Raw genomic sequence first — 15,972 nt, forward strand, 5'->3', positions numbered from 1 at the left:
AGAGCCTCTCCCAGGGCAGGTCTCCTACTGGGTTCTTGTTATCCCAGCAGGAATATTGTCATCTAACTCAGAAAATCTTTTCTGAAGGACCACTCTCCCTTTCTTTTCTTTCCAGAAGTCTATTAGGAGCTCATTATGTGTCTGTGGGTGTAGAATGGCTGGTTGGCTCAACCCTCCCAAGACCTAAGCTTAGTTTTTTCAGTTTTCTTCAGATGTGTCTGAGTCGTACAAAATTTAGTGCAAGTTTTAATGATTGGTAGTTTAATTCTGCAGATGTCTCTCAATAAAGTGAGGTAGGCACTGCAGTCCACTTGTGCAGGATTTGACCATTAACATGACTTAGCATGCAACAGCAAGCAGCACAAATTTTCCTTTAAAAAAGTAAGCAAAATATCTCTAAATCTGTCAGCGTAACTGTAAATATTGCTGCCTGGGGTGATTTATAGTAAACCAAAACTACATTACAGACATGGATCCTGGATGTCTTATATTTGAGTATAAGAATCAGGGTTATCCTTTTAAATCCTGACACTTTATTCTCTTTTTGAGTTCAAATTGTGTTCAGATTCATAACTATTAGAAACTGGCATCTTTCTCTGCTGCATGAAAACAAAAAGAATATTTAGAAGGAAACTGTCTATTAATTTGGGAGAGATAGTATAAAAATCTATATAATGAATGGATGGCTTTGCTGAGCTGGAATCAGACTTCAGTGTCCATATGCTACACTTATGAGAACTCTGTGAAGACAGCAGTGAAAAATAAGACTCTACACCTTTCAGTTGTTTAATTTAAAGATGATTTTAAAATGTTAATCTGGAAGGGGACACAGTAGTAATGAAGTTGTGATCTGGAAACAGAGTTAAGCTGTTTCCAAAGCACGTGTCACAGGAAGCGAAGCCGGGACTCGTTATATATAAATAGAGCTAAAAGCATACTGTTGATTTGACAGCATGTAGACTAAGGAAATAATATTTGTGTGGATGTGATGGGAAATATTTTTTGCTTAAAAGTAATAGAATGATTTTTAAAAACTGAATTCCATTTGGTTTGGTTTACTTTGCTAGGATATAAGAGTTTTAATTACTTTTCCTATAAAAGTCCATATTTGCCTTAAAGAGCTAAACTCTTATAAAAAGGAAAAAAACTTAAATTATAACAAAAGTAATGCCATTATCTCCATAACACATTGCTGTCCTCTGCAGACATGCACCAGCAGAGGCTGCTGTACACCATATTAAATAAACATTTATACATACTGATAGATTAATTTACAGGAAGGTCAGAGATGGAACTTGTAATGTAGTTGTGTGTTTAACTGATGTGAACACATAGAAACTTTAAATGTAGAAACTCTAAGAGTCTACAGTAGAACCATAGTCTGGGGGTAGCAGCAAAGTAGCAAGCCCTTGCTTTTCATCAATAGTGTTTCAACTCCAGACAGGGTGTAATGTCATTTTTACAGATACCTGTTTCACAGATACATTTTTTCAGTACCTGAAGGTACTGAAGCATCAGTCTGTTTTTGGACTGTCACTAGTAAGTAGTGGTTACAACACTGTTTCATTGAAATTTTTATTAGGGTTTGAACATTTTTACAATGTTTAAAATGTGTTTGTTAAGAAGCACTCCATATACACGTGTCCCTTTTACTAAATGTGCAAGAATTTTCCTTAAAACCACAGGTATTATCCTTGCATTATTTAGGCTATGGTTCCAATGACTCATTCTCCTTTGCCTTCTGCTGTTGATCTGGCACTGTGGAAATGAAGGCTCTCCACTGTCAGAAATGTAAGAACGTGCAGAGCTGAGCTCCCTTCACACACAGCAAGCACCATGGCCCTGTCACCACAGTGGGCAGGCAGGGCATGGAGGGCTCCTGGGGACAGGCAGCGAGTGCCTGTGGAGCCTTTGAGACCTCACAGGACAGAGTGCCCTCACAGAGACCTAAAGCACCACTGGCAAACAGCTAAGAATTAGGGACAACCCGAAAGCCAAGAGGAACATCTTGCTCTGTTGCTTCTAGTGCAGCGCTACTCAAGTGGAGGTGGAGGAGACAGGTCAAAAAAATTCCATGCAGTCTTTGTTCCTTCCTGCCATCCTCCTTCCAAGAGTGGTCTCTCTTTGGCAGTCGCATGAAGAAGGAAACATTTGCTTTGGACCAGTTCAAACAGCAGGCAGGAGACAAGCACAGTTTAAAAGAAAATCAATAACAAAGAAAGTAACCCAAACATCCCAAATGGGTTGTGACCTGGCAAGTACTGCCCTTCCTTCCTCTCTCCACGCAGTGCCACCCTGACGCAGTCGAAAGGTGGATGGTGACAGCTACAGGCAGCGAGGAGCTGGGCAGTGCTCCTGCCTGCAGCAGGGGCTGGAAGGAGCAGTGCTCCCAGGGCATGGCAAGGTGGCAGCAATTGTCCCCAGGGGCATCTGGAGCAGGCGAGGGATGCAGCAGCAGGAGGGAGTGAGGCCATGCTGAAACACAGAGTGCAGAGACTTTGGGGGCACTTTGCACATGCCAGCTGGGGTCCTCTAGTCTACAAGCTGGGGGTATTCTGGCAAAATAAACAGCCAAAACCGCTTTTGGTTCTGGAAAGTTGCAGGTTGGCATGCAGGGGTTTGTAGCAGGGGTGAGATGGAGGTGGGTGCATGCTGAGGGTAATTGCTGCAGAAAAGAAAGTCAGCTTTGCTGGCAACTTATTTTCACTGATATTTCCTCAGTAATAAAGTCAGAAGAGAGTAACTGCCAACTGCATCCCCTGAAATTTGTCAGCTCTGTATATACTAGGAGAGGCTGGAACCATGGGTGTTTCCAAATCCCTGACTAAAAGGCAGTAATGTCACAGCTATAGGCTATGTAGCCTTACCTTGGAGCATACTTGCACCTGAAGAGACAAGAGACAACTGGCTGTTGGGAAACAGGACAATTTTTTTCTTTCAGGTCCTGTAGGGGTTGGACTGAATGAACTTAAACGGAAATTGCTAATCAGTGACACGCAGCACTACGGGGTAACAGTGCCACGTAAGTAAAAATGCACTCCTATTCTCTAATGATATCATTGCATTATTAGCCTTTATTATTGTATTACCTTTAAGGTATTTTTAAGTTTAGGTCTCTAAATGCATGCTTGGCATCCAAATTGCTTTTCTTATTTTTAAAAGTACTGCTGCAGTTCTGCATTAAATAGCATTGATTTAACTGATAGAGCTTTTTGGCTCAGAGGTATTGCAGTACACTTTCAGTACAAGTTTAGCATGATTGATGTCAGTGAGGTTTAGTAAATGAAACTCAGCTGAAGAACACCCTGGATTTGGCTGTAAAGCACTGAAATGTACTCTGTTACCAAGGCTTGCATTCAGCAAACTGGCCTTTATCTGTTAGGCTGAAAAATGAAGATTTATTATAAACAGTTGAATCCAGTGAATAAATTAATGAAATCCCTTTTATTAGCTTTAGAAGAGATGACCTGGGGAAGTTTTTTCCTCTTTCCTGTTTCTGACCAAGTAGTGTGATTTTTATAAAACTGAGTAACATTGTATTATATCAACTTCTACAATTCTTAACTGGATTTTCTTTAATATGAAGAACTCAACAGTTTTAGACTTTGATTTCTTGGTTTGCTTTTTACTTGTACCTTCTATAGGGAACCTTCACAAATATGGCTCCAACATTATGAATTTGGGAGATTCTCTCTCAGGTTTTTTGCAAGTGCAGATATTCTGTGAAGTGTATATATATGTATGAATGAATTTCCTAAGTAGAAAAATTAATGCATTTAGTTTGGCAAATCATTTCTTTTGCATATATTTGCTTCAACTGGATATTGAAAGCAACAATAAAAAAAAAAATCTAGATGTTCCCAAAATATTTAATACATTGAAGTATATGCAATCATTTGCCCAAAAATATTTCTCTAAAAGTTGACAGTATTCATCAAGCTACCTTCTCTCCTTTCTCTTCCAAATTTGTGGTTATAAGTTAAAACAAACATGTAAAGGAATCCCTCTCCCTGAAATTCAGTAAGTCAGGACTTGGAGGGAGAGTGAGGTTCCTGTCTTGGAAATGTTCCTCATTGTGTCTGCCTAAAAGGAGTGATAGATCAAATGGCATTTAAGTCTCTGTTGCTGCAAGCAGGTTTTGTATGTCCATATGTGGTGAAGAATGCATGATGCTGTAATATTCAACTTGTTCAAAACAGGATGTTTTAATGGGTTCATTAATCATAAATGACAACCCCTCAAATATTATAAGCAAAACCCTTATACCTACTTGGGGGAGAGTAAGAAGTGCAAATAATACAAGGCTATTGAAAGAAAATGGAATTCCTATTTTTAGTCACAGGATAAAGAAAAGCACTAAAGCATAAAGTTCACACCCTATTTTTTTATTACCATGCTTCACATACCATGGCTACAAGAGTTGTTAATGAACATAACATTTTATAAATCAGGATGGTGTGCTTTGTTTCCCTTTATGGTCTCATATGCTAATAAGTTTAACAAGAGGCAAGGCTGGGGTAATTGTTATGGACTGCTGTTCCTTTTATTATTCAGCTGTCCTCATTTTATTGGATTTTTCCACTAGTTAATAAAAAATGATAATCTGATACTTGTCCAATAGTTTTTTTTTCTGATTTTCCTGCATGCATTTAAAACTCAATCCTGTCATGTGCTTGTGTGCTGCCTACCAGATCCAGAGCAGCCTTATGTGCTTCAGAGAAGTGAGGGAAGTGCTATGCTTAGTATTGCACAAAGAGTCTGTGCTTTTCAGCTTTTCCTGAACTGGTTTGCATTATATTGTTTTGTGCATATTTTCCTTTTTTTCTTTTATATGATGAAACTGCAGACACTACCCGTCCAAGAAGAAGCCAAGAAAGTGATGGTGTCGAATACATTTTCATTTCCAAGCACTTGTTTGAGACAGATGTACAGAATAACAAGTATGTTGAAGAGATTTTTAACTAGAACTGCAGTTAAAACAATGGTTTATTATAAAATGGGGCTGGTTGTTATTTTAGATAATAAGTCAAAGTGGATATAAGTTGCAGTGATTTGAGGATGTGTTAAAATTACATGTTGTTATATAAGCAGCTGGGGAAAAATATGGAATATGTGTAAACACAAGAGTTTCTAAGCTTACAAGTAGTTTCAGTACCTCAGCTCCTCAAGGAGACACTGAAATTAGAGGTGCTTGGGATGGGGGAGCATTCTTTTAATAGAGCATCTTCTGTCATAGCACTAAAGCACTGCAGCTCTAGGGAAGGGGGCTGTGGAAGTGCTGCAGACGTGCCTGAGTCAATGTTTGCATAGTTCTGCTCTCTTTCAGGCCAGGCACTTCCTCTGCTTTTGAATTTAGAGATCTACAGTGAAGGCCCTGCCTGTACACCCTCCAGAAAGTAAACTAAAATGAAGAGACAATGGTAGCATCGCGCTCTCCAGCAGCCTGTAAAATTCTGTAGCTTGAAATTCTGCCCCAGTTTCAGAGGGCAAAAGTGTATTAGACACAAAGCTGTGGGTTTTATTGAAACTTCAAACTGTGCTTTGCTTTTCTGGCAAATAGTGCTTGTACTTTTATAGCAAATAACCAGCCGCCTTGGTTCCACCAGCACCGTCATCACTCGTCCTCTTCTGAGACAGAGAATTTGGATATTCTGTAGTGTGCAATGAAATTTCAGTAGTTTCTATTGTTTAGCTTATCCACTGTTTTATTGCATTGCATTAGTTCAGAAAAAGAGGTGATGGAAAACATTAGTGGGCTGTTGGACTACAGTGCTTTTTTCTCTTTAACTGTAATACAAGCAGGTGTTACTGATTTGAAAGCAGTAAAGTAGAAGATTTCTTAAAATTGACATGCTGAAGTACTTGACAGCATTTCCTTTATAAAACACGGTAGAACTCTCATGTAAAGTAAAATATTTTTGCTTCTGAATTAAATCTTATAAAGCATACTGCTAAGCTTTTTTTCTGGAGAAAATGGAAATTATTTCAGTTGTTTTTACCTTCTGCCACAGGTTTATCGAGTATGGCGAGTATAAGAATAACTACTATGGAACAAGTTTAGACTCTGTTCGGTCAGTTCTAGCTAAAAACAAAGTTTGTTTGTTGGATGTGCAGCCTCATGTAAGTAAGCATGTCTTCTGTACTCTTGTACTTCCTCATATTGCATATGGGAATCCTGGTAAAAAATATTTCTCAAAAGGTGTGCTTTATCCCACACTGAATGACTGTTGAGTGGCTTTTCTTGCTCGCTTTAGCTAAGCAAGGCTCTCTGAAAAGAGATAAATATACAGCCAGTAAATAAAGGAATTGGAAGCCCTGCAGCATAATACTTAAGATTTAATTACAGAATGCTCCTATATTTCCATTTATCTTTCTGTTAGTTTGGGCAACAGATTGTCTCTGAAACTGTAATTTCAGAATAGTTTTGAGTTATCACCAAGTCCAGCAACTCTCTCTCACATGTTTCACTACAATGTTCATGCCAAGGGTTTCCATTCAGGATGGACATGAGTCAAGGAACGCTCTAAATGTGATGTTGGCTGGATAATTGCTAAGAATATTCCTCTGAACAAAACCATTTTTTGTTCATTGACCTTGTCTTTCAACCCTGCTGAACAGCTCCACTGGGAATTTTGTTGCTCCTAAATCCACAGTGCTTCTAGGAGCTGGACTAGTTTGTTTAAACCCAGCCAGAGCATCTCTTCTCCAAAGGTGGCCAGTGTATGGTTGAACTTTTTCTCCTCCACTAAATACCTGCCCTTCTCCTCCATCCTCTCACTGCCAGTGGCACTGGAGAAAGAGTTTTCCTACCTTTCTGAAAATTCCCCTTAGATGAATCAATGCTGGTCAGCAGAGCAGGATGGCAGTAAATGAAAAATAACTGCCTAGAAATGCTTTATGGGTTTATTATGGTCAATGGGGAGTTTCTTTTATTACAGTAAATTCCATTGTGCAAAATAAACTAATTAATTAAAATCTTTCCTCTTCCCAGACAGTGAAACACTTGCGGACATATGAGTTTAAACCATTTGTTATATTTATAAAACCTCCATCACTTGACCGTTTGAGAGAAACCAGAAAAAATGCCAAGATTATTTCAAGTAAAGATGATAAGGGAACTGCAAAACCCTTTACTGTAAGTATAATTAGTCATGGCAAATCAGGAGAACCTGTCAGGAGTTTTTTTGTAGCAGTTTACCTTGAAAATAAAGGTGATCTCTGGTTCTTATTGACAGCACTTGTCAGGGCTTACATGAGCATCTTGCTGTTTCTCAACCTCTCTCACATTACACATTTACTGTGGTGTTTTCATTGTTTGATGTGCTTATGGGTATTCACAGTTTCCATGCTCCTCTGACTTTATGTCAATAAAGAACCCCCACAGTGCAAGCATATCTGTATAAGATATAATGCTGTGAATTTTCTTTAAAAAATTTGTACCTGGACTTAGATGTTTCTATTCAAATAAAAGAATTTGTTTTGTCAACTGTATTAGGGGTCTAAATTTAGAGGAAAATGCAAATATAAAGAACCAATTGAAAAAGTAAATGGTCCTTTAATAAAAAGCCCATATTTGTGGATAAGAGAAATAGAGGGTTTTTAAAATGTTATAGAAAAATTGAACATTGTAAGAAAGAAGAGATATCTAAGCAAGGAACAAATGATGGTTTTTGTGAATAGTCAGAAAAAAAATAACATTACCCAATATTAACCTACTTACTTCCTTGTAATATAATGAAATCATATTTTAATTGAATCTACAGCAAAGTTGGTCATCATTAGATTGTTTATCTGTATTTACAGTGTGTGTCATTTTTCCTCATTCAGGTGTCATTTAAGATTTTTTAGATTTTGTTTCCAAGCGAGTCACAGATATAGTCACAGACTGTATCTGTGTAAAATGTGCATTTTGAATAGTTTGGAAATTACATTCTGTAAGAAACTTTGGTTTGTGGTATATAAAAAGTAAGAGGAGTTTGTTCTTAAGAGCAACCTTCAGGCCATTGTTTAGTTAGGACAGGTTTCATCTCTCAAAGTCATTTAAACAAATTACTAAGATTTGTTTCCTCCCCAAACATGACACCCACTAAGCCAGATCGAACAAGGCATAGAATGATTACTCCTACCAAGCTCTTAAAAGGGCTGTGCTGTAAGTGCTAATAGCAAGCTGAGATTAACATAATGAAACTTTAAATGTATCATCAAAGTAAACAGCTAGAAACATTTTCCGCTGGTGCTGCTAAAAGAAAATGTCTCCATAATTACGGTGCAGTGACTAATTGTGTCACTACAAAGGCAGAGATGAAAGAATTGCCTGTTAAGCTGAGTCAACTCATCAGAATACTCTCTGAGATCACTTGTAATGGTAATCTCTATTCTTTTTTTAATTAGAGGTAAGCTTCCATCTCCTGATGAGATAAGAAATAAGCAATTATATCATGTTTAATATGGAAAGTGTTTATGCAGGGTTGTTATGGACTGGCTGTGCATTGATCTTTATTGCACTGCTCTTACTAGGAAGAAGATTTTCACGAAATGATTAAATCTGCCCACATGATGGAGACCCAGTATGGCCACCTTTTTGATAAGGTGATAGTCAATGATGACCTTGCTACAGCTTACAGTGAGCTTAAAACAACTTTTGACAGACTGGAGACCGAGACCTTCTGGGTTCCTGTCAGCTGGCTACACTCGTAGCAACGCTTTAGGCAGACAAAACCTTTGCTGTTGTATCAACATCTAAACTTTGGGCATGGTTAAGCTTTTACTTGATGGCTACTTTCTTGGGAGGAGGGATTTCAGCTCTTCTGAGCAGCAGGTATACTCTTCATGCACTTGGAACTGGTCTTGTTTTCCTGTGTCTTCAATTCTGCTGCCCACGGTTTGGGGCAGAACAGTCAGATTAAACCAGAGATTTACTGTGCTCCATAAAGTGAGCTAATACTAGTGTAGCAAAACTGCCAAACACCTCTTTATCATCATCTGTGTGTTTCCAAGGTGAGTGTTTTTAACACGGAATTTGCAGAAGATACAAATTGATGCTGGAGATCAGCACTTCAGTGGTTTTAAGCATAACTGTTCCCATACAAGAGCACATCAGCACTTGGAAGTTATTGCCCTTTCAGTGTTTGAGAGAACTGAAACAGGCAAAAGAGACCAACATTTTTATGAGGAAGACACCATAGTTTTAATTATGTATCAATGTGTTTTTACTTTTCTAGATGTGAACCTTGTCTTACATGTACAGACTGATTTAAATATTCTTTTGCAATTAACATAATCATGGAAAGAAAGATGTATTCAGTGAAACACTCAGCTGTGAGCATGCATGGATTGAAAGTATTTTCAGGCATGCTCTGTGGCAAAACAAAGAAAAGTCATGGGAATAATTATTTAAATAGGAAAAAATGTGGGTTAGTGTGTATATAACTTCAAAGTCTTTGGGATTAAACTTCTGTAAAATCAGTGGCAAAGTGATGTGAATAGCAACAAAGTAGAGAATAATTTTTCCCCCTTTAAATTGATTTAAAATATTTTTGGCACACTTTAGAACAATTTTCCCATCAGAAATTTTCAAACAATGAAGAAACCTTGGACATCTGAGAAACAGTTGAAAGAGATTAATTCTTTTATTGTTGAGTATGTACTGATACTTTTTAGTAGAGTGACATGTATTTTGTCTCCACTCAAAAATAAATTAATGCTGTACAGTTCACTGTAAAAAACATCCTTGTCACTGGAAACAAGACAGTTGGAAACCCCATTTAAAGATTTGATGTGTCAGTGTTAAGCAAATGTATATTAGAGGAATGTATTTTTAATATAGATAATTTGGTATTTTTCTTTATTTACTACTGATATGCAGGAAATGAGTACAGATGTAAAGACCAAGTAACACCTGTGTGTTGTGTTGTGAATATGTCTTGTAAGTACAGAATGTCTATAGGAACTTGGTGACTTTAGATCATCCCATCTGTGGCATTGAAACAGGAAACCATTATTTCATGTTAATCTGTAAAGAGAATATAGCGCTCTTGTTTAAAGAAAAAAGAATTTAGTGAAACTTTATATATTTATGAAAGGGTTGAAAAGGGATGTTAAGTTTTTAAATTTCTTGTCAATGTGATCATTTATTAAAGAGATTACAAGTCTGTAATTTGAAACAGTCTCTGTAAATGGAGCTCAACATTCCATGTAAATATTTTATTTCAGTTCATATGCTGATAAAGCCATGAGGTTTTGCAGTTTTATTCTAAATGTGTATTTAATGTGTGGGCCATTGCATTTGGCTTAGAGTCTTATAAAACAAATGAAATGCAAGAAACAACAGCAGAATCCCTGGGAGTCTGGAAAAGTTTATGCAAGAATTACAGATGTACTGAGTCCCAGTATGGACAGATGCTCTGCTTGAACAGCTCTACTGTAACTGCTATCAAATTTCACCATTTTCCTGGTGGACTTAAACTTCTTTTGTAACATAAATAGGAATTTGTTGATTAAATTAATTGCATAGAGATTATCTTAGGTGAGAAAACATTTTCTACTTTTTTTTAAATCACTGAAAATCAAACTATTTTTCAGGGGATATGGAATTCAGCAGGTCAGTTTGCCTTTTTCTGTGAGATGCCAAGTGACTTCACCATATCTAGAAATGGAGAGGACCCTTGGCATCTCTCAGGATGTGGCCATTTCCAACAGGAGGGACTTTAGTCCTCACTAAAACACTATTGGCATTGCTCCTAACTCAGGCTGTCTTGGAACATTGGGGTACAGTCAACGCTTGCATAAGGGACCTGCTTTTCTCTTTCTGAAGTAGATGCTAGAATAATCTGCAAACTCCTTGGCAGGGACAGTTCTGGCTGTCCTGCAGGCTGTTTTTCCTTTCTTTTTGAAGTTAATTTATTTCCCATTCCTGGGTCGGTGTGGTCTGGGAGGGTCTGGAGCACAGCTCAGCTGTCCTGGGCAGCGTGGAGCTCCCAGAGCCACCGACCCTCTGATCCCAGCACATCCTGGCAGGAGGCTCCCACAGCCATGGCTGCCTGCCCCTCTCTGAGCCAGGAGCCAACTCCTGAATGGGAACACCTGCAGAAGAAAGGGAATCTCAAAAACATGGATCCAACCAGCAGAGTAAAACGTGCACAGTCTGTGACGAGTCAGAAACGGTTTTAATTACATTACTAAATTGCTCTTTAAAAATCAACATTATTGCATTATTTAGCTTCAAAAGCTAAAAATTAAAGCCCTCCATGAGGCAGGCAGAGATGACAGTAGGTTTAGGCAGAAAAAATATCTTAGTCAAACAGTTTCAACAGGACAGGAGCCTGCTTACCATGATGGATCCTGAGCTGTGTTGAACTGTTCTGGGATACCAAGGGGAACAGGGGGGTGGATTGTTCCTTTGACTTAAGAATTTGGGAATGAAGACAACTAAACATGTTTCCAATATTCCACATATTCAAGTTGTGCTGTGTGGGTTTTTAGAGAAATGTATGTTTTGACAGTCAAGTCCAGATGTTTTTATTGTGTTCTAGCTGTTTGCTGTAGTCAAACAAAGGGTAGTGTTTTTTAATATTGTACCAAACTCTATACTTGAATTCACCATCAGGTCCTTGGTTGATGTCTTACCTGAAATCTGATCTTACCTTCTTATGCAAAACAATAAATTATTGATAAATCACTGAAGGTGGTTTTTTTTCTTTATTGAAAATTGCTCCATAACATATCATAGACTCATAGAATGGTTTGTGTGGGAAGGGACCTCAAAGATCACCTTGTTCCAACACCCCTAGCATTGTCAGGAACACTTTCACTAGACCAGGTTACTCTGAGCCCCATCCAGCCTGGCCTTGAACACTGTCAGGGATGGGACATCCACGACATCTCTGGACAACCTGTTTCACTGTCTTACCTCCCTCACAGTAACAAATTTCTTCCTAATACCTAATCTAAACCCACCATCCTTCAGTTTAAGGCCATTTCTCCTTGTTCTATTGCTACATTGACTTGTAAAAGTCCCTCTCCAGCTCTCTTTTGGCACCTTTAGGTACTGGAAGATGCTGTAAGGTCTCCTCAGAGCTTTCTCTTCTCCAGGATGAGCAAAATGACTTTAAAAGATTAAATACCTGACTAGTAATTTATTTCATGGGACTCTATTAACTTTAATGCTCCAATTATGTTAAATGGAAAAACAAAGCACCCAAGAACAAGGATAACAACTCTTAGTGTTTCATTTCCATTGCCAAACTCCTCTTCAGAACTGATGTTTACCCTTTCCTGTAGCCCACCTCATAATAAACCATTTTCTTTCTGAGGGGAAAAGCTTACATCAGTGGGTCAAACTGAAATATCAGCTTGTCTGGGCTTGCAGAATCTCAGAGTGTTATCCAGGTTGTTGACTCGGAGTGTTTCACCAGACACATAAACTTCTAAGCCATGCACAAGTCCCATGGGAAGTTGTGCTTATTTGTAGGACTCAAAGAAAGTAATGCTTGAACTCAGTTACTTTTTGCATTGTGTTATACCTTTTCCAGGAAAAAAATAAAGTAGCCTAACATATACTAGGATTAGAGAGAAGGCTTTTAAGCACCTTCTGTTTTGTTTCAGTGCACTGTTCTGCATTTCCCACATGTACTTCTGTTCAGGTTTCTACTGCGTGCAGAGAATTTTTTCTTCAATAAAGCTCATATTTAGCTTTTGTGAGATTGTTTCAAAGGATGAATAGTTTCTTCAGAGGTTTGAAATTGAACTTGATCTAGTCTATTTTTGCTACTGCTCTCTCTATAGTCATTTCCCCACAGGATGAAGAGTTTTCTGTGTATCAATGCTTAAAGTGATTTGTACTTGAAATTTGCCCTAGATCCTTCTGCTCTCAGAGTCATTATGTATTTCTCATATATTACCATGATTAATGTATGATACCAAGCATTCAACAGAAAAATGTCTGAACACAAAATTAAAGGGAGACTGTAGGTGTATTTGTTGTCTAAGAATTCTAGTGCTAGATAACAGTTAAAGGTTTCAGCAGAAAAACACACAAGAACATTTGGAAACAGTTAAAGTCTGGTCTTAAATTTTGTGTTATGTTAAATGGCAGTACAAATGAGAGACTTTGGAGTTCTAGACAGCTGGAGACTTTTCCCCTCTTGATATCTGTGTCTGAAATACAAGTTGGATATTTGGAAGACTCTATGGAATGATTTTACATCTCTATAGTAAAATAGTATGGTATTTTCTGTAGCTGAAATCCAACATTTGAACAAAGAGGGTAAATATGTGTGATTATTGAGACTCTGTTTTGTTTCTGTTTCAGTTGTACACTTACATCTCTTTAAACCAATTTTTGAGGACTCAGTGGCAGAAGCTGTCAGCTACACATTTCAATATGTGGAGAAAAATATCCTCAGAATTTCCAAGAGGGTTCAAATGGCTCAAACAGTATCTGAAAATTTGTTGATAAGAAATAGAGAAAATTAGGTCACAATTTCTTTTGTAATTACATTTTTTTTCAGTAGCTATATTAATATTCAGAACTTGAATATGCTAAAAAAACCCAGAAGGCATCCAATAATTTTAAAATGAAATTTAGATTTGTTTTTTAACAAAGATATTACAAACTTTCTATAAGATTATACACAGGCTCATAAAAATTTGGGTATGTGTTTTAAAGGGAGGGTCTGTGGGTATGGCAGATGAACCAAGAATGTTACAAATGCAAGTACTGCCCTGAAAATGCATCTTGGGTTTCATAAACCACTGAACAGGAGGTCAGAGACCTGGCTGCAAATGTGCTGCGGTTTCTGTTCCTTCCTTGGTAAATACAAATAAGCACCGGTAAATTTTCATTGGTAAACAAAGCTAAAATTGTCCAAATTATGGAGCTGAAATGTAGTATTCAGAAGGAGGAGTACTCCAGGTCCTGGTGGCCAAAATGCTGCTTTACTTTCTTCTAAATTCATTAACTTTTGCAACAAGAGAACAGCAATCACAGCTTTAACTCAAAATTACCAAACTGTAAGTCATTGGCAATTTCATTCTTTGATTTTCTTTTCACCCTTGCACAGTTTCAATTTAGTAATCCAGTTATATAAGGAGGGGAAAAGGGACAATTAACTGATCTTGAAAAACAGACATCAAAAATTTGATACAAGGACATTTATTACCTCCTTCCCAGTGGACACAGGGGTGGTGTGTTCCTGAAGCAGAAGTGAAGAGCTAGTGTTTTTTCCAGATGGAGAACACCTGAGCAGTGTTTTGTCCCATGAAAATAGACCTGCTCTGAGAGGTCCCCTTGGCCTGTTTGATGCATGAGAGCAGCGTGTGGTAAAAAAGACCAGGAGCAGTTGTAAATTTCATGCAGCCAGTTTTGGCTTCAGGGGTTCTTGCTTAAGGCAATGGCCATTGGCGTCAGTCCTTGTTTTATGTGTGACCTGTGGACATTTCCTGGTGTGTCCTCTCCCTTTTCTAGACTTCCATTACTGGCTTGTTTTTAAGCAACTACAGTTCCCTAAGATTGGTCTAAACCTCGGGCAGTAGGAGTAGTCATGTTTGGCAATCAAGGCTGACATTCATGGTGGGGCAGTTGCCCAGATGTGAGCATGGGTTGAGGCCACTCCAGAGAGCTTTGCCTGCCCACTAAAGGTACTTTGATGCAGCATCTGGAGCCCTCCTCTCAAAACCAGGCTGGACTGTGTTAGTCACCAAATGAACATGGAACAAAGACATGGTCCCAGACTCAAAGGAGCTCACTAAAAGAAGTGGGAGAGATGGCAGAGCAGTGGGAAGGAGATGCTTTGGGCACAGCTCTCCCTACCAGCTGGCACAGGGGCAGTGCTGGCCTGAGGGGGCTGTCAGATCCAGGATTCCGCATCTCACAGGAGGATCAGTGCTGGAGTTCCCTGGCAGGGCTTCACCCATGCTGGGCAGTGCCCAGGCACAGCTGAGGGCTCACAAAAGCCAGCTTGACTGCAGGAGGGAATCAGCTGTGTGCATGAGCTGTGCTCTGCCTCCCTCCTGCAGAGCCAGGACAGCAGGGCTGCTCTTGGCCCATTTCTCTGCCTGGTGCCAGTGGAGGCAGGAATGCTCCAATTCCTGTGTGCAGTCCTGGCCACTACTGACTGTAAGGCACAAAAGGAGTTTTCTTGTTTGGTTGTGTTTTTTTCATTGTTGTTGTTGAAAACTGGCTTGAAAGCTTTGTTATTATTGGTGTTATTTGGACAGTATGAAGGAGCAGCCTCTCTTATAGGCCCTGCTGGGTTATTATTCCAGATGTTTTTCTTTACTCAGCTGTTAAGCAGGAAGTAGAACCAAAACCAAAGATTGATTTGAACCATTGTTTTGTCAAAAACCAGAACTGAACCTGAATTATTGTCTTCTCTTGACTTCATTGTATTCAGATCATCATTGGCCACGGCTGGATTCAACCCCAGCTCAAACCACACTGAAAAAAGCACTGAGCCTGACCACACTTTTGAGTAGGTGAGATTTTGAAGGCCAAGAGCCTGCATCTTGTCATGAGTGCAGCTGATGTTACCTTCAAGCCAACAGCAGCTTTTACTGAGTGCACATGTGTGCACGTGTACATATTGTTATGTATTTATCAAGCACTTTAGTGTACACCAGTTTATTTTAATGAAAAATGCAGGTTTATATTGCATAATTGGAAGATTAAGGGCAGGCTAAAGAAAGAACTTTACTTATAGAACACCAAAGTTTTAGCAAATAGCTGTATAGTTTTACTCCAGCAGGACTCAGTCATCCCAGGAAACTCAGAATTTTACATTTCGTATATATTGGTTTGCCCCTATTTTCTGAAAGTCAAAAGAACTTGATTGAATGCAGACTACAAACTTGTTCACTACAAACCTAGTTAAACATGAAATCTTGTGGGATTAGCTTAATTGTTCCTTAAATAAAAAAGCTACTTTGTACACTGACTACGATTTTCTGCTTGCCAGATAAAGAAACATGAACCTG

The 15,972-nt window shown here is 38.6% G+C and overlaps 1 protein-coding gene across 1 annotated transcript in view; it reads left to right on the top strand.

The window, feature by feature from the left end:
- The window catches only part of MPP7 (MAGUK p55 scaffold protein 7), a 146,730-nt gene extending 135,053 nt beyond the window's left edge, over nt 1-11,677 (top strand). Inside the window, exons 14-18 of the mRNA XM_058802274.1 lie at nt 2,942-3,022; nt 4,847-4,940; nt 6,012-6,120; nt 6,992-7,135; nt 8,518-11,677. Of these exons, the coding sequence (XP_058658257.1) occupies nt 2,942-3,022; nt 4,847-4,940; nt 6,012-6,120; nt 6,992-7,135; nt 8,518-8,697 (608 nt within the window). The 3' untranslated portion in view covers nt 8,698-11,677. The remainder of the gene's footprint in view (nt 1-2,941; nt 3,023-4,846; nt 4,941-6,011; nt 6,121-6,991; nt 7,136-8,517) is intronic.
- Nucleotides 11,678-15,972: the final 4,295 nt, after the last annotated feature.

The sequence above is a fragment of the Ammospiza caudacuta genome, chromosome 1, assembly GCF_027887145.1.
Source record: "Ammospiza caudacuta isolate bAmmCau1 chromosome 1, bAmmCau1.pri, whole genome shotgun sequence".
Classification (NCBI taxonomy): Eukaryota; Metazoa; Chordata; class Aves; order Passeriformes; family Passerellidae; genus Ammospiza; species Ammospiza caudacuta.